The 24,660-nt window shown below is 45.9% G+C and overlaps 1 protein-coding gene across 1 annotated transcript; it reads right to left on the reverse strand.

The window, feature by feature from the left end:
* Positions 1-4,619: 4,619 nt before the first annotated feature.
* Positions 4,620-24,383, reverse strand: LOC116225003 (cAMP-dependent protein kinase inhibitor beta-like). Its single transcript, XM_031586276.2, has 3 exons — positions 24,171-24,383; positions 7,151-7,301; positions 4,620-6,732 (listed from the first exon to the last, which is right to left on the reverse strand). The coding sequence occupies exons 2-3, from the start codon at positions 7,290-7,292 to the stop codon at positions 6,650-6,652; spliced, it is 225 nt and encodes a 74-aa protein (XP_031442136.1). The 5' UTR covers positions 7,293-7,301; positions 24,171-24,383; the 3' UTR covers positions 4,620-6,649.
* Between the last annotated feature and the right edge of the window lie 277 nt (positions 24,384-24,660).

A 24,660-nucleotide genomic window follows, 5' to 3' on the forward strand; every position in this document is an offset into this window, starting at 1 on the left:
TTGCTCGAGACCTGTGTCATTCTCTCGCCTGAAATAGAACCACTGGTGAAGGACCTGTCACTCAGCCTGTGTGCTCCAATCAAACGGCTGATGACATCAGTGGCCCCTCCCAGTAAAGCTGTGTCTCTGGGTGCGGGTTCCGTTCCCAGTCTTGTGATCTAAGCCGAGACAAAGGATGAAGTCACCAACAACAAGCATCTCTCCAAGGGATGAGAACCAAGGGGGGCTACTGAAATATAAACAACTGACATAACATTTTGAGTTTATGTGAAGCTCTGATATCTGAAAACAGTTGTGTTACGTGATGAGGCCATTTTAGTTTGACAGTGAATTAGCGCTTAAAAATGTGAAGTTTAATCATTCCTCTTCTGCATTTTCAAGGAATTTTTGCCTTTCCCCCCTACACTTAGATGTCCTTAATGGTACAACCCATGTAGCTGGATAATGAGATGAGACGGTTGTGGGGTTGTGAGTTGTGGGGTGATTTGCTCGGTCATTGTCTGGGGCTCGTGTGTGGGTTGCAGACGGCGTTCTCCCTAGCCCTGGACCCTGACTCAGGTAAGATGGGAGAACAGCTGGTTATCACGCATGCATGAAATGGGCTCCTGTTAAGACAACCATGGCCTCCAAGCACCACTGCCAGTCAGAGACCCCTCACCCACCCCCCCTAACCGCGCCCAACGTCTCCCACCACCACCGAGACCTGCCGCCACACCCCTTTCAAGAATCCCCGTCATTCTGACTGGGCAGCCAGCTGCTGTGGCGAGGGCCATATGCATGGCTGCCACTTAAGCCACGGAAAGCCTCCCTCCCTCTCGTCTCCTGTTTCTTCTGTCTGTTTGGGATTTTTTGGTGTTTCAGTAGTCTATTTTTCTCTCCCTCTACTCTCTCTCTCCCTTTTTTACTTTCTCTACTCTCTCTCTCTGCCTCTCTACTCTCTCTAGTCTCTGTCTCTCTCCCTCTCTCTCCCTCTCTCTCTCTCTCTAGTCTCTGTCTCTCTCCCTCTCGCTCCCTCTCTCTCTCTCCCTCTCTCTCTTCTCTCTGTAGTCTCTCTCTCTCTCTCTCTCCCTCTCTCTCCGCCCCCCCCTCTCTCTCTGTTTTTTTCCTGCCTTGTCTCTCTTGCCATTCCTCCTGAGACTGGAGGCAGGGTGGCACGTGGGGCGGCACGTGAAGCTTGCATTCTGTGTTGGCACACACACACACACACACACACACACACACACACACACACACACACACACACACACACACACACACACACACACACACACACACACACACACACACACACACACACACCACATGCATATCACTCTCTCTCTCTCTCTCTCTCTCACACACAAACATACATACTGACCCACACACGCTACATGCATCTCTCTCTCTCTCTCTCAGACACAGACACTCTGCTGCTCATTGTCTGTATATGTCCCAGTTCCAGTGTGATGGGCACTGGAACCCCTTCTTTCTCCTCTTACTGTCTGATCGATCTTGATCAATAAACCACAAGTGAGTCTTCATCTGCATTGCTGCAGTTCCTGTTACATGCAGCTTTCACACACCAGGATGGCCATGGGTGCTAGGATGTAGTCCATTCACCCACACTAACAAACACACACACACACACACACACACACCAATTCCAGGAAACTACTTCACCAGACTACTCAGTGCCCCTGCTTGAATCCTCTACCAGCAGCATTGATGTCCATTGTGTCATGGACTGTGTGGACTGTGTTAGCCTAGAAACGCATGTTCACTCGCGGGCCACTGATACAGATAATCTCCTCTGCTTTGGGGGCTGTGTAGCAGAAGATGGGAGCTGTTTCATCATGCTGTCAGTGATTACACTCTCACACCCTCTCTCTCTCTCTCTCTCTCTCTCGCTCGCTCGCTCGCTCACTCGCTCGCTCACTCGCTCTTGGTGTCTGCCCACCCTCCCACCCTCCCTCCCTCACCCTACAACACCCCGCTCACCATTATTTGGTTCACACGTGCTGCCATGTTGAGTAAAATAGGGCGCCACTCCCGTGCCCACCACTGCTAACAAAAATAAATAAATACATAAATAGATACATAAATAAATACATAAATAAATAATATCAGTTGACACCCCTCCAAAATAGTCTCCCTTGTTTTTCAGCCTGATGAGATTATGATTGTGTACCAGGCAAGGGGCCCCGGGTGCTGCCCGTTTCCCCAGCAACAAGTTACGTAGCAACCATGCCGACTAAGCATCCATCTTCTTAGCAAAGCGAGAGTGAGTGAGCACTTAACGAGGCAAAGGGAAATAATTAACGACAGGGTTCAAAGATGATCAGTTATTGTAATTAATAAACATGCTTAATCAGCTTGAAGCATCATTCAACGAGTTTGTGCACCACTTCAAACTTTTCATTGTGTGCAAGCTTGTATAAGAATGAATACATTTGTCTTTTTTTTAAGAGCACTATTAGGATGATAAGGACCATTCCCATCAAACAAATCTGATGCCAGAGAAAAACATTACAGGGGTGCACAGTGGTATACAACACCATGGCAGTCAGACAGTTAAAATGGGGTGATGGGGGGTCCTCATGTCGTGTCTCTGGTGAGTAGGGACCCAGATGGGCAGCTGTCTGGGACCCTCTTAAGCAGCCAGAGCCCCTGATGACACATGCTGCCAGCCCACCTGCTGAGCCTCTCCCTGGGCTGGGCACGGCTAGGAGGGTGGGAGGCTGGTGGAGGTGGTGGAGAGGAGGGGTACCCTCTCTAATCCCACCATGGCAGCACTTAATGCGCTTGTATCGTGGGCACAGACGCCGCTCAAGTTCAAGGATAATTGAGTGTGTGTGTGTGTGTGTGTGTGTTTGTGTGTGTGTGTGTGTGCGCGTGTGCAGTAGTGTCTGTCTGTATCATACAGACATACAGACAGACAGCCAGACAGGCAGGCAGGCAGACAGAGAGGGTAACGCCCCTGTGAGAGAGAATCTGCTAGCTGCTCCACATCACTTTCTCCTCCCACTCCCCTCCCCTCCCTCTCTCTTCTCCTTCCCAAAATCCTGACTCCCATGATCAGACACCCAGACAGTAGTCTGGGTATGTCTGGCGATACCTTAGCAATACCTCCAATCGCTCCTTGATAATCACTGCTCTCGATATTTGCTACTGTTGAAAAGACTGACGCTGAAACGTATGTTCTTTGAGTTTAAAAGGTTAAGGGAGTGACTGACTGTCATACTGAACCACAAACTCTTTATTCTTTGTGTCCCTGAATAAAAATGGCTCCTCCCTCTCGTCCTCTGATGGATGAGAGTAAACAAGGCACCTAGTTCACGATTACTGGGGAATGGGCGCCATCTAGTGTTAAAAAATGTAACTATATGATTACATCACACTTTGGCACCATTGACATTACACTTTTTCATTGTCATTATTCATATGCTTACACAGTGCTAGCTTTTTAGCATATCATAGCTAGCTGAGTAATATCTGAGCTGAACTGAGATATAAATCTGTATTACCTAGTCTACCTCATTTGTGTCAAATATAACGGCAGAAAATTATTCACATACATTTATATGAAATGCTCTTATACTATAGAAATTCATGCCCATATTTTCTCAATTCATCTTTTTAAGTGCTATCATTAGATGGACAGTGTGTTTTATGGTGAATATGCAACAGTGCACTTTCCTCTTCAGAGCTCATGGGACCATGTGGTTGAGGAACATCAGAACCCATACGGTAATGATGCCTTCACGTTTATGTCTTTGTCCAGTAACAGCTCAAGCACAACAGGTTTGTCATCCATTTCCTTAAAACAGTCACACATTCTCACGCCTCCTTGTAACATAACTACTAGAAGAACTGACTTTGGATTGGTTTCCAGTCCAGTCTGGGTGTCATTCGTTTCTCTTCAGCTTCTATGTGCATTAGCATAAAACGAAGACTCTTTCTATAAATAGGATTTGTCGCTCGTCGGTCATGCTTGTCACGTTTCACACAGCCGGCTCCGAGTCTAACCTCAATGAGACCGCGGCTGAAATGAGAGAGAGAGAGACCCTGACAGCGGTCACACTGTTGACCCTCTAGGGGTCATGCCGGAGGATGGACGGGCAGGGTGGGATGCCTTGGCTGAAGGTCACTGTCAAGGTTGAGTGGAGTTTCTTTAACACGCTGCAATATGTTGTGTGTACGGTGCGCTGAATGACCTATTCATAGTCACTGCACTTGACTGTGGGATTGTGGGATATCAGTGCATTGGAATGTTTCTGATAATAGGACAGCCCTGGCAATGGCTAATTCACTGGTAAGACCGGTGACTGACAGACAGGACAGACAAAGCATCCTGTTCCACCCAGTCATGGGAATGGAATAAATTATTTGATGTCGAAGACTAAGTAGTTCTACACAATGGGTTCCATGGCAACTCCATTCAGATGACATCACCGACAGAAATTTAGCAGACCATAGTGCTGCCTGACTGTGAGTGTGGACCTTAACACTAGACATGATGGACTTAAACCAAACTGTTGTTGTGCATTGTAATGCACAGCCCTATAACATATTGGTACATTTGAAAATAGTGCCCATCTTTGAGTTTGGAAGAGGTCCTGACTTGTTCACCAACACAGGCAGACGTTACAAAAGCTTTGTGTGTTTATTCAAGCATAGTCTTGCCTTCAATTCACCATCCCATTTTATCAGATTAAATAAAATATGCATACAATACAAACTGGAACACTAAAAGACACATCTTGGAAAATTTTCTCCACAAATTCCGACATTTGACACCTCAAATTTGAAGGAAGATAATTTTTTTTAGGTTGTTAAAATATCACAACACAGAATCAGCGCTGGGTCAACAAAATAATTGGACAGACTTTCTTCCAATATGTGAAAATCCAACACAACCCAAACACATCAAATAGACATATGTTTGTGTTTATCATTGTGTGCAGGTATTAGTGTAAATGTAATTACATTATATACAACTGCAGTATTTTCTTTTAACGGTCGTCGTCAGTATGGCAATGTTTCCTTTCTTCCCTTGGCAGTATCTCTGAGGAGTGAATGCTGGTTTGGAAAGGGCATGCTAGTCCAAGTCTTTAGCAGTCTCTCTCTCTCACACACACACACACACACACACACACACACACACACACACACACACACACACACACACACACACACACACACACACACACACACACACACACACACACACACACACACACACACACATCTAAACTCATTTCACAGCTTTGATTATGTGTTATTTTCCTTGAAACAGATTATGATCCTCACAAGCTGCTGTGAGACTGATGGTGTGTGGGTGTGTGAGTGTGTCAGCTTGTGTGTGTGTGTGTGTGTGTGTGTGTGTGTGTGTGTGTGTGTGAGAGAAAGAGAATATCTCAACACAGTGTGATGCTTTCATCGTCATGTCTGTTGAAACTGCATATGTTGACGACCTGGCAGACGCTCCACTGAGAAGCCTGAAGGTGAGAAGAATGCTCTCGAGCCGTGCCATTTAATGTGAAGGCATTATATGCTGGAGAAGTGCAAAGCAGGTCTAGATGACTGTGAGAATTTTGCACTCTTGACATTTTCGAATGGATGTGACATTTGATAATACAGGTGCGATGGTGTAGAATACTGTTTAACAGCAGTACAGATTCTGGAAACGACAATGGCAGTTCATGTTTTAAACTTCAAACAGGCACATTTTTGACTTAAAAAAAGGTCATCATCTTTTCATTTGGACTTCCTAACATTGAGTTTATATAAATTAGGGTTTAACTGACAAAAGCACACTTCACATGATTGGCAGTGGCGGGTTTTTGGGAATGTCACAATAATATTATCCTCCCTGTGAAAAGCACGTTAAGTTAAACCCAGAGGAAACCCTTCCTCTTATTCCCTTTCATTTTTCGCAGACACAATCAAAAGCCACCAACCCACCCAACCAATCTCATTCGAAAACTCACTCGACCGACACAGGAGTCTGGGGAAAAAACACCTCCTCCAAGACACACACACTCAAAAGTACACTGGCGACGGCTGAGGACCATGCTCTGAAGAGGAAACCCGCCCCTAAAGCAAACATGATAGACTCACTTCAACGCACTGGTGTCGCAAAGAGTATCGGTACGTGTGCACTACAAACGTATTCAAGGCAATGACCATCAGTCTGGATCAGTTCAGTCGAAATCCTCCATAGAAAAATCCTGGCACAAAGAAAAAGGTCCCACTGACAAATGTATTTGTTACAATTTACCACAACTTCCTCATCACTGGGGTTTGAGTTTGGCTTTTTTTTTTTTGAAAACAAAGAGCAAGTTCCGATCTTAGCGCCTCAAGTCCTGAGGCGAGTTCCTCTTGCTTAATTTGTGTGTGTGGATGTGTGTGTGTGTGAGTGAGGTCACCCAGCACATACACAAGTAAGGACGCAACGCACACGCTCACTGGCATGTATTCCTCTACAGTCAGGTGTCAGGTGGTCACGTGGTTCGTGAGCCAACAGTTCACTCCCAACAGTAGAGCTGATGGGGCGTCGGTCACACCCCTCTTTCCTCCCTCCAAACTCATCCCCCCATCCTCTCTACACCTTCACTACCCCTCCAGTGAAGAGAAGCATGGCGCCCTCCGGTGGTGGGGCAGGGAGGGTTTAGGAGCCATCTTTGGCCTCTGAGGTCTCCAGTGGGGCTGGAGCTTCCTCTGAGGTGGGGGACTGGGCTCCTCCTGGACCGTCTGTAGAGGCAGGGGACAAAGACAGAGATAAGAAACAGCGTACATGATTATATTATGTATTATTATATATTATTATATATGTATTATTATATATTATGGATACAGCAGTATATGCATATGTTTGGACACAACTGGTTATGGTTGAGAGAGAGACGGACGGACTGACAGATAAAGAAGGAGAAAGATAGACAGACAGAGACAAGGGAAGAGAAAGAATAAAAAGAGAAAAAAATAAAGAAACAAAAGCAGAGAAGGCAAACGACATGAGCCATGAGCACACCCTTTCTTTCACCACAGCCTGTCTAGACCACTTGCGCTGCCGAACAGCGTGTCACACACACACACACACACAACTCTCTTGTGAGAGCAGGGCGGAGGTGTCAGGAGGCAGAGATGAGCGGAGAAGAGTTGAGCAGACCTGTGACGGAGAGCTCGGCCAGCTTGAGGGGCAGGTCAGTGGGGCTGACCCCCGCTGGAGAGCCCAGGATGTCGGGCAGGGCATTGCGCCGCCCCGACCGGGTCGAGGACGCAAAGTCCAATACCGGCTCCACTTCGGTCATCTCAGGGGTCTGAGAGAGAGAGAGAGAGAGAGAGAGAGAGAGAGAGAGAGAGAGGGAGGGAGGGAGAGGGAGAGAGAAAGATACATTAAACGGAGTTGACCGATCTTTCATATCAATTCAACTATATTGAACCTCTTGGCTACATGTTTTATATCTTCAGTTATGACCAAGATGGCGCCGCGGATGGTCGACACGGTGTTGCGCTCTCTCGTGCTTTTTGTGTTTTTGTCTTCAGCACTCCCTCTACTATTACTTTTTCCAGAGAAGAACTCATGAATGTTCGACATTCCATTCCTCAAACCCTTTCACCGGACTTTACAGACCCAGAAACTTTTTTGGAGATATTGGTTGGAGGAGCAGCAGCTCTCTGTGGAGCTTGGAGGAGACGCAGGCGTAGGAAGCGCGCTGGAGTGCTGGTTAGACTGCGAGAGCGGGGGTTCCGAACTCCGCTCCCGTCGTTACATCTGGCAAACGTCCGCTCTCTGCCCAACAAAACGAACTGCTGCTCCTAAACAGGACTAACAGGGATTTATCAGGATCTACTGCCCTGTGTTTTACTAAAACCTGGCTTGGAGAGTCCATCCCTGACAGCATCCTTCATCTGCCAGGCTTCCAACTCCACCGCCACCACCACCACCGTTACGGAATTAACGGGGGGAGGAGGAATCTGCTTTTATATCAACGAACGTTGGTGCACAGATGTCACAGTGCTATGTAAAATATGCACTCCTCACCTAGAATCTCTTTCCATCAACTGCAAGCCTTTTTATTCACCGCAGGAGTTTTCCTCCTTCATTCTGGTCGGTGTCTACATACCACCTCAAGCCTGCGTTAGCGACGCAGTACGGCACCTGGCTGACCAGATAACCAGCACGGAGCGAAAATACCCGGACTCTATTCTGATTATCCTTGGAGATTTCAACAAAGCAAATCTCAGCCACGAACTGCCAAAATACAGGCAGCACATTAAGTGTCCCACCAGGGACAAAAATACACTCGACCATTTCTACACAACGCTAAAGAATGCATACCGCTCTGTTTCCTGTGCTGCTTTGGGACTCTCCGACCACTGCCTGGTTCATCTCCTCCCAAGCTACAGGCAGAAACTAAAATCTGCAAAGCCTGTGGTGAAAACTGTGAGGAAATGGACCAACGAGTCAAAGCTGGAACTACAGGCCTGCTTTGACTGCACTGACTGGAGTGTTTTTGAGGCCGCATCTACATCACTGGACGAACTCACGGACACTGTGACGTCATATATCAGTTTTTGCAAAGGCATGTGTGTACCCACCATAACGTACCGCATCTTCAATAACAATAAACCATGGTTCACAGCAAAGCTCAAGCAGCTTCGTCAAGCCAAAGAGGAAGCCTTCAGGAGTGGGGACAGGATCCTGTACAACCAGGCCAGAAACACACTGACTACGGAGATCAGAGTAGCAAAGAGAAGCTACTCTGAAAAGCTGAAAAACAGGTTTTCAGCTAACGACCCTGCGTCAGTGTGGAGGGGCCTGGACTGAATGACTACAGGCCCGTCGCCCTGACATCTGTGGTCATGAAATCCTTTGAGAGACTGGTATTGACCCATCTGAAGGGCATCACAGGCCCCCTGCTGGACCCTCTGCAGTTTGCCTACCGGGCAAACAGGTCAGTGGATGATGCAGTCAACATGAGGCTGCACTACATCCTGCAACACCTCGACTCCCCAGGGACCTATGCAAGGATGCTGTTCGTGGACTTCAGCTCGGCGTTCAACACCATCATTCCAGAAGTCCTCCTCACCAAACTCACCCAGCTCACTGTGCCTGCCTCCACCTGTCAGTGGATCACAAACTTCCTGATAGACAGGAAGCAGCAGGTGAGGCTTGGTGAAACAACATCCAGCACCCGGTCAGTCAGCACTGGTGCACCTAAGGGATGCGTGCTCTCCCCACTGCTCTTCTCCCTCTACACAAACAACTGCACCTCAGGAGACCCATCTGTTAAACTCCTAAAATTTGCAGACGACACATCAGTCATCGGCCTCATCCGTGATGATGATGAGTCTGCATATAGGCGGGAAGTTGAACAGCTGGTCCTGTGGTGCGGTCGCAACAACCTAGAGCTGAACACGCTTAAAAACCGTGGAGATGACAGTGGACTTCAGGAGGAACCCCCCAGCACTGCCCCCCCTCACCATACACAACAGTACTGTGTTGGCTGTGGAATCCTTCAGGTTTCTGGGATCCACAATCTCCCGGAACCTGAAGTGGGAACCCAACATCAACACAATCATCAAGAAGGCCCGGCAGAGGATGTACTTCCTGCGCCAGCTTAAGAAGTACAACCTGCCTCAGGAGCTGCTGATCATGTTCTACACCGCAGTCATAGAGTCTGTTCTGTGCACTTCAATCACTGTCTGGTTTGGATCGGCCACCAAACTGGATAAGAACAGACTCCAACGGACAGTCAGGTCTGCAGAAAAGATCATCGGTGCCAACCTTCCCACCATCCAAGACCTGTACACCTCCAGAGTCAGGAAATGGGCAGGGAAAATCACTGCAGACCCCTCACACCCCGGACACAAACTATTTAAACTCCTCCCCTCTGGTAGACGCTACAGATCACTGTTCGCCAAAACCTCCAGACACAAAAACAGTTTCTTCCCCCTCGCCGTCTCACTACTGAACAGCTAACCCACTGTAGCATATATAGCATATATATTTATCCTTGCACTTCTTGCACTCTCCACTTCTTCTTTGCACTATTGTTGTGTAACATTTCACAGCTACTGTATATAGCCATTCCGCCTTGTATATACTTTCTTAAACTTCTTAGACCGTTGCACTATTGCACTGTTTGTTTTGTATTGTAATGTATATTTTGTGTAAGCACACTGAGACCCACTTTACCAAGTCAAATTCCTTGTTTGTGCAAACTCACTTGGCCAAAAAAACCTGATTCTGAGTTAGCCTAGTCTTTAAAGCCGACTAACAATAAATTCAGTAATTATTTCCCTCCTTTAATTAAAAGAGAGAAAGAGAGAGAGAGAGAAGTGGGTGATCAGTGGAGAAAGACAAAGTATAAGAGAAAGGAACACAAGAGGTCAAATAATACAGTGAACATAGATTAAGTAGTAGGCATCAGGTCTATTCTTTAAAAAATGGGAAAAGCCATCTTAAAAATCAACGTTTACCACTAGGGGGAGCACATGTGCTCTGGCATGGTTCCTGCCATGGGAGGTTTTTGTGTGTGTGTGTGTGTGTGTGTGTGTGTGTGTGTGTGTGTGTGTGTGTGTGTGTGTGTAGCTCCAAAGGCAGAAGCAGTCTGTGTTTGTTGACAACACATGACAGAAATCTGCTTCCCTGCCTGCCTGCCGCATCCTCCTTCATAGTGTCTCGGTTCATGTTTGTTTACCCCACGTCTCACAGATCCAGCTGCCGGGGGCCATCCCTCAGACCTTGCTTAACGGCCTCCGCCACGTGAGACATACCTGATCGATTCATACGTGAGACATACCTGATCGATTCATACGTGAGACATACCTGAGCGATTCATACGTGAGACATACCTGAGCGACTCAGTGTGTCAGCCAAGCATTGTGCAAGCAACTGCTTTTTTTGATTCCCACACAAGAAGCCACAATTGTTGTGCCAGTGTTTGTCTGTTGTCAAGGCAACTGGATGCAGGCTAAGTGACTGATGGATGTTTTGTATCATGATGTCAACCTCCATGCACACACACACACACGCAGACACACACACACAGACTCATGCATACCACACACTTCTTCTCACACAGATACACATAAAACTACAGAATCTCAAATGACAAATACAGATGCAATAAACCATGCATACATAAAAAAGTGGGTACAATATGGGTATCCATATTGCTTAAAAACACAGTTTAAGTGGAACAAACACACCAGACAGTCTCTAAATGCAGCTTACATACATAGACACACACGCACACACACTAACACAAAGCTGCTGTTTCTATGGTAACAGGAGAAAAATCATGGAAAATCACCTCTGGCAGACAAACACTTGAGTCTAGCTCATTCTCTCCCTCAGTCTCTCTCGCTCCCTCGTGCTCACTTTCTCTCCTCCCTCCTCTTGCTCCCTGTCCCCCTTTCTTTCTCTCGCTCCTCCCTCATCCCTCCCTCTGTGTCCTCTCTCCTCTGCTGCCACCTTTCTGTTTCTTTCACATCTCTCTCCTCCTCCTGCTTTTAGTGCTTCTCTGCTGTAACCTCTCATCATCTGCAGCCAGCTCGTCCTCTGAAAGCAGCTTATTCTGGATCAGAGCTGCCCTGAGATCAACACCAGACAGGCCACATACAGGCTCATAGAAAGACACAAGCCGCACCTGTTCTCATAACCACAAGGCATATACGCACACACACACACACACACACCCCCCCCTATGTTTGGGGTCACTTAGAAATGTCCTTGTTTTCCATGAAAATATACATAAAATTAGTTTGAATAGGATATAGAACAAATAGAGGAAATATACTCAAGGTTAGAAATAATGATTTTTTATTTAAATAATAATTTAAATTCCTTCAAACCTTTTTTCGACCTGGATCCTGTTTTTATATTTTCATGGAAAGCAACGACATTTGTAAGTGACCCCAAACTTTTGAATGGTAGTGTATATGCAAGGACAAAACAAGAGACAAGCAAGCATGTATTAATGTAAATACACCAAGAAAGTTCTCTCTCTCTCTCAGACACACACACACACGCGAGCACACACGCACGCACACACACGTACGTACACACACGCACACACACCTTTGAAACTGTCAAGGAGAAGCCACAGTGGCCATCTGTTAATTCACAGTTGCAGTCAAACCACTTACCAGGAAGAGTTCAGTTATTCTTCAAGAGGTCAGAAGTGTGCGTGTGTGTGTGTGTGTGTGTGTGTGTGTGTGTACAGGTAGATGGGACTCTTCCACTTCCACAGATTTCTTCTCCTTATTTGGTTTGATCACACAGAGAAAACAAGGGGGGGTTTCAGAGAGTTGATGACACTTCCCCTGGCTCCAGCCTGTCCCCCACCCCTCTCTCTCCTGCATTCTGTCCCCCCCCCCCCCCCCCCCCCACACCACCACCACTCTCTCTCCTGCATTCTCCCCCTTTCCTTTACCCCCCCCCCCCCCCTACCCCTCTCTCTCCTGCATTCTGCCCCTTTCCTTTAACCCCCCCTAATGGAGAGCCATGTGGCCATGCTTATGTTTCTGAAAGCCTCAACTCCCTCACTCCCCATTACGAAATACATGAGGACATCTCAGTAACACCATGGACACCCTTGGATGGTTAAACTTTGGCTGTTTATGTAAGCGTGTGTGTGTGTGTGTGTGTGTGTGTGTGTGTGTGTGTGTGTGTGTGTGTGTGTGTGTGTGAGATGGAGACCGAGAGCAAGAAAGATAAAGATATGATGTTGGGCACAGGTAAGAAAGGACAGAATCCTTTGCTTTCAGCTCTCCTCCCATCTCTATTCACCTTCTTCTAATATGATTTATTCCTCTCTCTTAATACCTCCCATTTTCTTTTCACCACGACTCTCTGCATGCTTTCTTTTTCACTTTATTTCCCTCTTTCTCCATCTCTCTCTGTCTGTACTTCTCTATCTCTCTCTATCTTTCTCTGTCCACATTTCTCTCTCTCTCTCTCTCTCTCTCTCTCTCTTCTCCCCATTTCCCATCTCGGAGCGTGGTGTGTCAAGGCCCCTCTTTGTCTCAGCTGTCCAGGCCATGGAGACAAGCTGTAATTAGTCTGTGGCAGGTCTGCAGCTGTTCGCCACACTCACTATGGGGGGCAGACAGCTAAAGGACAAAGGAGGGAGGAATCAGCTACACACAGCCCGGACCACAATGCACTGGGGCACCGCAGGACGGACAGACAGAGAGATAAACCTCCATTTGGGATCTGATTATTCTCTTTTTATTCACTCACACTTTGTTCATTCCTGTCCACAAAACACACACACAGGAATACTGCACACACACACACACACACACACACACACACAAATATAAACACATATACAAAAATACAGAAACCCACACACAAATACAAATACAACACACTGTTGGGTGATTTATCCTATCCAATTTAGGTAATCATTATAATAAATACACACAGAAAATGTAATTATCGCAATAAGCCGGCGGAGACAGTCATGATATCGACAAATGGACAGTGAGAGAGTATCTTGAATATTCATTGTATCACTAATCTTTTATACCATTTCCTGGTCTTGGTTTCAGATGTGAACCAATGCTCTGTCAATAGTCTTACAAGCAAATTACATTCATTTCCTTTCACTGTTGCTATGACAAGTGATCAACATATTGATACCTTCCATCTCCAAATCATACTCATTCTTGACACTTAACTGACATTTAAATATAACATCCTTTTTCTGTTGTCGGAGATAGCAGCAGCTTTTAACCTTTTGCCAACTTTCAGGCTAACACACATAGACACACACACACACTTTTTACCACATCCTGTACTGCAGACACACATACAACACATATACACACATACAGAACTACACACACATCCACACAGATACAACACACATATCCATGCTTTAAGTCTGGGTGATGACTGTGGTTCACAATGCTCTACTTGCTATGGATGTAAAGGACATCTCCATAGCGATGAGGGAACATGGCATCCACACTTTAATTAATGTGTAATTGGGGTCAGAGGTTCTTTCTCAGCGCCTTCCATCTAAGTAGATCTGAAGCTCATATAATGACAGCGCCATTGAGACTAATGCATGAAAGATATGAACGAGAAAAAAAAGCAAGCTCTGCTTATCCACACGCAGACATGAATGGTTTCCCATCTGCTATGAGTAATAAGGCTTTTCTTAGTTATCTGGGTCAGTTCTGATGGGTTAATATGAACACATTGTCACGGTGTTCATCTACAGGTTTTTTTTTAATGACTAGGAATTTCCCTTTCACTTGGCAGTTTAATGGCAGTTTACAGCATGATTGTAAAAACACAGGCCAATATGGAGCCAGGTTGACTCCTTCACACTTAGTTAGGGCATCTCATGATCTCAAACCATTAACCCGGGAACTGAGAAACTTTGTTTTGTTTGACATTCAAAGGTTATAAATAATCTGTATGCATTTAAGGTTAATCTGATGTTATCTGATACATTTTCTGTTGAGTACTAGTAGTCCTGTTGCAGGTCAAGCTACACAACTGATGTACCTACTGCTCCATTGACTGTTGAAAAAAGAAAATACTGAAAAAAAAATACTTGGGCCAATTATATTTTCATGGAATAATTGATGATGACGACGGACGATGGATTGTTTTGAACACGGTTTTATAATTTTAAATCACGTAAATAGTGATAAAGCACTCAAAGACACTGAGGGGCAGATATACGTAAATTAGAGAGTGTAGGGACGGCGACTTGGCCAATCGAAGGAAAAGCGCATGCTTTTCATTTTACGTTGAATGTACTAAACCTGCGGCTGATTGCGTAATCGACGCATCACCGCCCTCAAGCCGTAGGCCTATTTGCGACGCCCGACACTGAACGGCATAATTAAGGCTCAATTGAATGTAATCATGGAACCGCCAACCGACATAAAAATGAATAAAAAGTTTAGCGATCAAGAAACAGATTAACATGCTAATAAAGTGCCGTCAAACTATGTGTGCAGCCATCACAAACTAATCCAACGTTGCGACAAAATAACGTCTAAAATGGGACATCTGCCCCAGTGGTAAATGCCAAAGGGTTATATAGTTTCGTATTCACCGAGGGAGCGCGGTTGGTTTTATTGTATCAGTCAGGAGAATTACAGAATCTACAATAACAAGAGACAAGTCTGCAAAAGACAAGTAGGTGAAAACGCGATGAGAAGCTGTGACGAAACATTGTCAGATGATGGCCATGGGTATACTGCTGTACTGTTCCATGCATGCACTGGTGTTTGGTTAACACATTTAGCACGGTTTATCGCAACAATAAATACACGTCTACATCCTCTAAAACACAAATGATGGTTACATTGTGATGTACTGCCTTGTGTGGGCTGCCTGCTCAGCTTAGAGAACAGAGGGTCTTTCAGGACCATGGACAGGGCTGCAGAGCGCTGCTTTGCTGATCTATAGCTTTGGCTGGTACCCTGTCTGTTTGCCATCCATATAACACCACAAGTGAGGGGGAAATAGATAGTGTGTGTGTGTGTGTGTGTGTGAGAGAGAGAGAGAGAAGGGGAAGGCAGAGATGGAAAAAAAGTGAGGGGGAAAGAGAGAGAGAGGGAAAGAGATTGTGTGAGAGAAAAAAGGGAGGCAGAGAAAGGATACAGGGTGTGTGAGGGAATGTGTGATACTGAGAGAGTGAGCTGGAGAAAGTGAGATCCCCACTCTCTGTCTCACATTTGGAGAAATGGGTAAGAAACCCCTCAAAAGAGTGTGTGCTCAGCCTCAGTATAACCTATAATAGACTATTTCAGCTTTCTATTCGGTCAGCATTCTTACGTCCTTCTTCCTATCCAAAGCTACAAGTCTCTCTCTCTCTCTCTCCCTCTCACTGTCTCTCTCTCACTCTCACTCTCTCTCTCAGCAGTGATGCCCCAGTGCCTCTTCTAAGTCAGGTCAGTCTGACTGTTGATTGTGTCATACTGCAACATGAGTCACAGCAGCAAAGATGAGATCAGCATATATAGCATATGCACACGTGCAAGTGTGAACCCCCCCCCCAAAAACACACACACACACACACACACACACACACACACACACACAACCAAAACAACAACACACACACACACACACACCACAGACAACCAAAAACACACACCACACACAACACACACACACACACACAACACACCACACACACCACACCAGAGACACACAGACACAAACTGCTGCTGATCCACCAGCTCTGTGCCACATTTGGACCAGAACCAGGCGAGACCTGGACCAGCTCCACTCCGGAGTCACAACGGCTCTCTGGGCACGCCCACTGCCTTCAATGCTAAGCTAAACAAGAAAAGAAATGAAGAAGAAATGGCCCCTCTCTGTCCCTGTCTTCCCTTGTGCTGGGGGCCATATTTCAGCGCCAACACATTTAGTGAAAGCATTTCCGACATCTTTGGAGAATTATATAAAGAGACCCTGTGAGAAAGAAAGGTCTAGGATTACTCCCCCCCGACTATTTATAGACGCCTGGATCATGTTCATACACTAAACACCTCTCTTTGCTTCCATGGCAACCACACTGCTGTAATCCTGGGCTTTCACAGGATAGTGGAGCAGGGAGGCTCAGATGTTTGAGATTCTACCTGCTTCCTGTGTCGACTATGGCTGTCTTCCAAAAGCCAGCTCTAGATCTAGGAGAGGCAATGGAGCAACCCTGTGCTTGGGGATGGACAAGGCTCCTGAAGAGATCCATGTTGTGACCTTTGAAGAGGGAGAAAGTGGAGGGAAGGGAGGACAGGCGGGTCATGGACAGGGCTTTTCCTTTCATCCTTACAGACCACTCCAAACAGATCTGATGCGCGCACACACACGCACACACAACTTTAGTCTTACATAGACAGCCACATTGGGAACATACACTGACAACACCATTTTGGAAAGTGCCTAGCATCAGCAAAACCAAAGACTCAAATGTATCATTGCAAATACACACACACACACACACACACACACACACACACACACACACACACACACACACACACACACACACACACACACACACACACACACACACACACACACACACAATCATCATCACCATAACCACAAAGGCACAGGGGTGCAGGCTACTGTGAAATAGCCATAACACATGGTGTCATCCACAGAGCCCATGGCTCATCACTCGTTCCTCCCTTGGCTCCATGGCCAGACAGCCTACACCACCTAAAGAAGCAGCAGGACTACGCTACCCATAATTCAGCCCGAGCCCAAGCCAGTTGTTTAAAGCAGAGAGAGACTGTTAGCTGTTCCAGGGTGAGGACATGCTGTCATGGGTGCGTATGACTCTTCAGAGATGCTGGGAAACACAGCTCACTACACACACAGTGGTCTAACCTGCAGCGATGACACATCGTCTTAGAAAAGTCGCCTTAGTCATCCTCAACAGCACTGATGTCACTGCTGCATTATTGATGTGCATTTGGTTTGAAACCAGGACGTGGGGCTCTCTGTGTGGTGCTGAGGGGGCATCCCCTGGCACCCCTTGAGCTGAGTGTGCTGCTGTTTGTAGTATTGTTTAGATTTGGTGGAGGGGAAAACAACATTCCCTGAGATGCAGAGGAGTTTGTGTGTGTGTGTGTGTGTGTGTGTGTGTGTGTGTGTGTGTGTGTGTGTGTGTGTGTGTGTGGTGTTGTGTGATCTGGAGTGGTTGTGGGGCAAGTAAGTTGCTTAAATATGCGGTTTCTTTTTGTGTGTTGTGCTCTTTTTAATGGGGTGTGTGTGTGTGTGTGTGGTAGTGGGGTGGAATAAGGGGAGTTGGCATCACCTTGAGTTGCTTCTAGAATATGCTGACCTCTCCTCTGTGGATCTGAGTCATGGTGCAGCATTACATGATCCACTCCGTCAGCCTGACCTGATTCAAGTACCGTAGAGCGCAGGGACCAAACTACTTCTGCCAGCCACACCAAAATGACCTCAGAAAACAAATATATCTGCATTACGTATTTACACAGCATAGCATAGTAACATACAGGTAAATAGCATTGCATCGGCATAGCATTATCCAAAATGAGAGCCTTGTGCGTTTGTCATTGTCTGCCCATGTTTTCTACAGTGCAAGTTGCCATAGATTAAAAACTCTTTAAATCACACCTTGAATTTGACCTTCGTCCCTCTCCTAACTATTTTCTTTTATTGAATATTGACGTCGCTGACAGGATTTGGTGAGAGCAAAAGAAACTAGAACAGAACGTCTGAATTTCCAATCGTAGCAACTTAAAATCGTCCACTTGTCACTTGGCAATTGGGAATATAACATAACTAGTCCAGACCCGAAATCGGTTTGGCCTGGGCAATTTGTCCTTCCCCGAGCAAACACCAAATATTGTACTGCAACCAATCATAATTCCATGTCTCGGGTAACTGAAACAGTTATGAGAGGGCTTAATTTGGAATGACAGTGTCAGTCAGTGCATGTTTGTAATTCATCTATCTCTACCTTTCTCTTCTTTCCCTCCCTTTTCCCTCCTCCGCCTCCTTCTCTCCTGAGAGAAGCTGCCATCTCTCATCAGTATTGGAGAAATACATTCGGATCAGGGCATCTCCTTTCCTGAGTGCCATGCTTTTGATATTCTGTGCCTTTACATGTATTCCCTTTTCATTTGTTAAACTTTCAATATGCTCACAGTTTCGGAAACACACACACACACGTGCACGCGCACGCACACGCACACACTCACACTCACTATTCTATCCCATGTTCCTCATTAACTCCCATGAAAAGCTGATCAAGTGAAGAGGCACATTAATGAGCAACAAATGAGGGCAGTGAAAATAATAACAAGGTTCAGGCTTGCAGAGGAACACACAGACAGACACACACACACACACATACCATACACATACAGAGAGAGAGAGATACAGAGAGTGAAATACACTCTTTCTATGTGAAAGAGTGAGACAGACAGAGTGTGTGTGAAAAAGTGAGAGAGAATGGGAGAAAGTATGAAAGGGCAAAAGGCAACAGAGAGAAAGAGAGGGAAAGGGAAGATAAGGAGAAAAATGCATCAGGTCTATTCCTTTTAATAAGAATGTGTGTGTGTGTGTTAAAATCTAGATTTAATAGTGGGATACTTTGCGAGGTCAGCCATTTCAGTGAGAACAATAGCCGATAGTGGTGCGCTCTTTCATAATGGCAAGGGCATTTAGCATAATTACCACAGGGTGCCATAAAGAAGAGCTTGCCACAGCAAGAATCAGGAAAGAACTGTTCAAAACAGGGGATTGTGGGTAAAGTTTAACCCATTGGACGAAGACACCCATAAACGGCTACACAGACAGACGGAGAGATACACACATTCACAAATAGATACACAAATACACAAACACACTCTTCATACCTCAGCAGGGCTCAGAAAGACACTTTCAATCAAAGGATTGAGTCACTCGTATGCAAGGCCTTTGGAACTACTGAAGGGTTAATTTGGATTGAATTTGCATTTGTGGTTGTCGTGTGTGTGTGTGTGTGTGTGTGCGCGTTTGTGTGTGTGTGAATGAAATGAGCATTGTGTTATTGCATACCTGTGCAAATGTCTGTCAGCTCTTCTGGGAGACAGAGAGAGAGAGAGAGAGAGAGACAGGGTGAATACAGAGAAAGACAGAGTAGGACAGGTGGATTGGGACTCTAAAAAAAGAGACAAAGATGACAAAACGATGACAGAATCAGTGTCCCCTTGTGTCCCCTTGTGTCCCCTTGTGCCCACACACACACACACACACACACACACACACACACACACACACCAAATGCAGGGCACACTAGCATACACACACCTCCTGCCAGAGGCCCTTGATGACACACCAGGAGCACTGAGACGGTATCTCCATCTCTGCTCGCTCCACATCAATATTTCAGCCCCTGGACTCTCCATTGGCAGCGGATACAACCAGCCAAGCTGCCCCCTTACCCCCCCCTCTGGTAACATCCTCTAGCTCCTCTCTCTCTCTCACACACACACACACACACACACACCCATATTTGCATGTCAGCATGCACACACATGCACACACACACACAAATACATATGTAAACCCTCTCACAGACAAAAAGCATTGCACATGTACACACACACACACACACACACACACACACACACACACACATATCCATATTTGCATGTCAACATGCACACACACACACACACACACACACACACACACAAATACATATGTAAACCCTCTCACAGACAAAACGCATTGCACGTGTACACACACACACACACACACACACACACACACACACACACACACACACACACACACACACACACACACACACACACACACACACACACACACACACACACACACACACACACACAGTCTAAAGAGACATTTTACAGCAATGCACAGGAGCTGAGGATGACAGTCTTTCCTGCTACACGTAATGCACCCACATGCCAGCTAAGGGCCCAACACACACATACAACACATTCACACAGTCAGAAACAAACACACACACACACACACACAAACTCATTTTATCATCTAGAAAAATGCAGGGTTCATGCAGAACCACACACACACACACACACACACACACACACACACACACACACACACACACACACACACACACCACACACACACACACACACAAACTTGACATGCCACAGTCAAGAGTAATCCGTGCCTTTACGTATTAAAAAAAAAAAAAAAAAAAAAATGTTGGTGTCATGAGTCATTACTCTGAACAATTTATCAGAGGACATCTTCTTCCTGTTCTACTAAAAGGGGGCGGAGACCCATTGATCAGTGGAAAGATGTTTAGCTAATTAAATAACCTGGAATGTCTTCTTGGGGGCGGGGGGGGGGGGGGGGCTGCTCTTTCATACTGACAGTGTAATTCTTGGTGGAGGCTGAGAGGATGCAGGTGGTATTCAGGGTGGGGGGTGGTGGTGACATTGAAATAAAAGCACAGACACTGCTTGGGGCCAGGGAGGTGAGTGTGTGTGTGTGTGTGCGTGTGTGTGCATACTGAGTGTGCATGTACGTGTGTGTATGTTCTGTCTGTGTCTGTGTGTGTGCACATGCACAGAGTGTGTGTGTATGTGCGTGTGGACCTGTGTGAGTGTGTAGCGAGGGACTCATTTTAAATTCCACATGGTGAGTAATCGTGGGAATGCACCGTAAGTGACAGGCTATTGAGTTACCGCTGCGCCATCTCATGCCGGCTCCTGTCCCCCTCCTACCATATGTGCCATCATCATGTGAGGGGGCGGACGCGGCCATGATGGGGGGGGGTTAAGGTCGCACAAACCGCAGAGCAAGGACCCTGTCTGTCATCTTTATCGCCCTCCATCTCCAATATAATATTTCAAACAGGGGAGTTGTATGGGCTGTTTACTCTGTGTGCGTGCATATACCTCGCCATTTTTATTCCAAGAACAAATCACATATGCGACAAGCTGAACAAAATCTAAGAAGGCATTTTTAAAAACTGAGGCTAGCATTCGCATTCTAGATATCATGAGTATGTACCAAACTGTATGTCAAAGTGCACTTGTCCGAGTGGATGCTGGATGCTCTGATGATCAGACTTTGTTCATGTATGCATATGTATGTGTGTGCGTGCATGTGTGTGTGTGCGTGTGTGTGTGTGTGTGCGTACATACATGCAGATGCCTGTGTGTGTGTGTGTGTGTGTGTGTGTGTGCATAATTGTGCTCTGATGCATGAGATTGCTGCCGTTTGTTGACTTTGTTTATTTTTAGCGACGTGAGCCGGATTCATCAGCCGTGGAGCAGAGAGACTGCTGGGAAAAGCCTGCCTGTCACTCACAGCTGGCAGAGCAGAAGATGGCACGCGTGACACAAAGGTCTCTCACAGGTCATTGAGCGCCAGCGGAGCAGAAAGCATCTGATGGGTCACTCCAGTCCAGCAGAGACCAGTGGTTATGATGATGATGATGATGATGATAACCATCACATTATTGGACACACTGAAAATGAGTTGGTAATACAATTCTCTGGCAAAATGGTACAGCCAGGAAATGAGCACATGACTGTCTGGCAAAATGAACGGCACCTGGCTGAGATACACACACACGAATTGACGAAATTCTTTTGTACATTAATAACGATGAGGATCATTTGAAGAGAAAAAAAAGAAACTGTTCTTTTATCAATCTGAGAAGATACACCTCTGTTGTCATTTCTAGTATTTGTGATGAGACATTCGAAAACGTCTACTGAAGGTCGCTTTGATAGAGGCCCATGCAGATATCAGAGAGTGTGTGTGTGTGTGTGTGTGTCTGTGAGATAGAGATAGCGTTAGAGAGCGAGAGAGAGAGAGAGAGAGAGAGAGAGCGAGAGAGAGAGCGCGAGAGAGAGAGTTAACATAACCTCTTTTGACAGTAAGCAGGAATGGAAGATAAACAAAAGACCCTGTAGTGCCCCTCATCAGGAAAAGCCTCCAATAACCCAACAACTAAATAACATTAAATTATGAACAGTGCATCACAAAGAAACAATAAAAGCACTACTACTCCATGTGCCACCCTACAGAGAAACCCCTGGATTAGATAGCTGATCTGGCACCAGATCTCCCAATGGGAAGGAGCTCAGAATGGTGACAGGTGACAGAGTGGTGACAGACCCTGAGGAGACTGAGGTAGCCATAACGTTCCCCTTCCTAACTGACGCAAGTGGATGGGCTGCCCTGATGCCCCGACTGAACTAAGTGGATGCTGTGGTGAGTAACCTAGTGCAGTGGAGTAGGGGCACATGAATCCAGAAGACAAAGAGCATCGCGTCCTGACGGTGGAGCTGGGAGAGGTCATAGTCATCGTTATCCATAGCTGCTGCTACCACTCCCCCCCCCCCCCCGCCCCGCCATTCCCCAGTGGGACATTTCGGAGCATGTCATCATCATGGGATTATGTCACCACTACGTGCAGACAGACAAGGACATGCTTCTACAATGAAAAGAACAAAGAGTGTGGTTGGAGAAGTCTTGAAGTCTTCAGACATCATAAAATGGCTTCAAGTTGTTTCGCTTGTCTCCCAAGTCCAGTCATCGATACAATATACTTTGCCCCTTTGATAAGCTAGTTTCATGATTGAACATGGTTCAAAGGTTCATTGTAAAAATCATTGTAGGTGTTCATAACATTTTTGCAACACATGCGAAATTGATTCATAAACAGCTGGAGAAACTGAGTGACCCTAGGAGTGAACAACAGGTCCAGACAAAAATAGCAGCTGGTTTTAACTTTGAACTGAACAGAGATGCGAGCAAGATTTGGAAAGCTAAAATCAGTATAAGGCCCAGAGCTACAACTCTCCCGACAATTCTCGGCCTGACATTTGTGGCCCTGAGGTTGACGCGAAAAACAATCAGTTCAGCGGATTGGCCTACACTGTAATACAGCTGGGTCACACAAATCATAGCGGATCATTCCACGGTGACGCGTTTACATTCTTTCAATGCCCAGTGGCCTGTGTCTGCAAAACTGCCCCCGGAAACGGTTTGAAAAATAATGGGAGTATGTTCAATAACACTAAGAGACGCTACAAGACCAACACTTGTTTAGCCATTGGGTTCTATTTTATTTTCGGCTTCTCTGAAGTAGATATTCTTGATTTCTTATGCCTGAGACAAGGCCGCCTCCGTTGAAGACCGTGGCAATTAAAGCAGAGCCTAAAGTTCCCGCATAGTTCAGAAGGCTATGGTTTCCTAGGTGCCACTCTATGTGTGTATGTGCTCTAAGAATAGCCTACAATGCAAGTCCCCAAAAATGAGCCTTGGACAACTGGCCTTGGCAGATACAGTCACAGTACAGCGTACAGTACAAGATACATGCAAGCACAATACAATACAAACGATAAAAAAAAAAAAATTGCTTACATTTAAGAAGCTTCTTAAAATAAACGCCAGATTTCACACACAGAGAAAATGCGTAAATAATTACATCATTATAAAACTAACCTGCACACATTTAATAGACTGAGTAGGCTTTAAGACCAAAAGGACATGGGCAAATGTTGCTTTAATGACCTTAAGAACCTCTGCTTGTGTAAGCTATCACATACCTTTGTACTTGTAATTGATTATGTTTGAATGTGTAAAAATGAACCGAGGGCACATGACGAATAGCCTATTCTTGTCCATAAATCCATGTGTCCATCTGACAAATCATACTTACCAGTCGTTATGTGGTGCGCTGGCAGAGCAGGGGCTAGAAAGATCCAAAGTAATTTTATCCGGCCACCATCTTGCAAGGCTGCCTCGATACAGATGACAATCAATACCGTTCGTCTCTCTTTTTCGAGTTGCTAGACTGAGCCTAGACCTCCGCAGCAGTGAATGGACCTGTAACCTGTGCACCGAAACGAATGCATGTTCACTTCTGTAGTTTAATGCATGGTGAGGATGCAAATCATGAGGAACGTACCATGTTAGCGTGCAGAGAGTGCGCCATCAGAAACACCGCCAATATCCTTAACACTGAGGTATATAAATAGGATAATGGTTACATTTGTAGAAAGATTTTGAGTCAGAGTAAACGGTGATATTGTATACCTACAGAGAACTTCAAGATGCTCAGTGTAAATCAAGTGATTAAGATTTGTAGTCCCCTATGATTCCAATGGTACGGCCCTTCAACGGGGATCTGTCCAACCAGGATATTGAGG

The sequence above is a fragment of the Clupea harengus genome, chromosome 19 (assembly GCF_900700415.2).
Source record: "Clupea harengus chromosome 19, Ch_v2.0.2, whole genome shotgun sequence".
Taxonomy (NCBI): Eukaryota; Metazoa; Chordata; class Actinopteri; order Clupeiformes; family Clupeidae; genus Clupea; species Clupea harengus.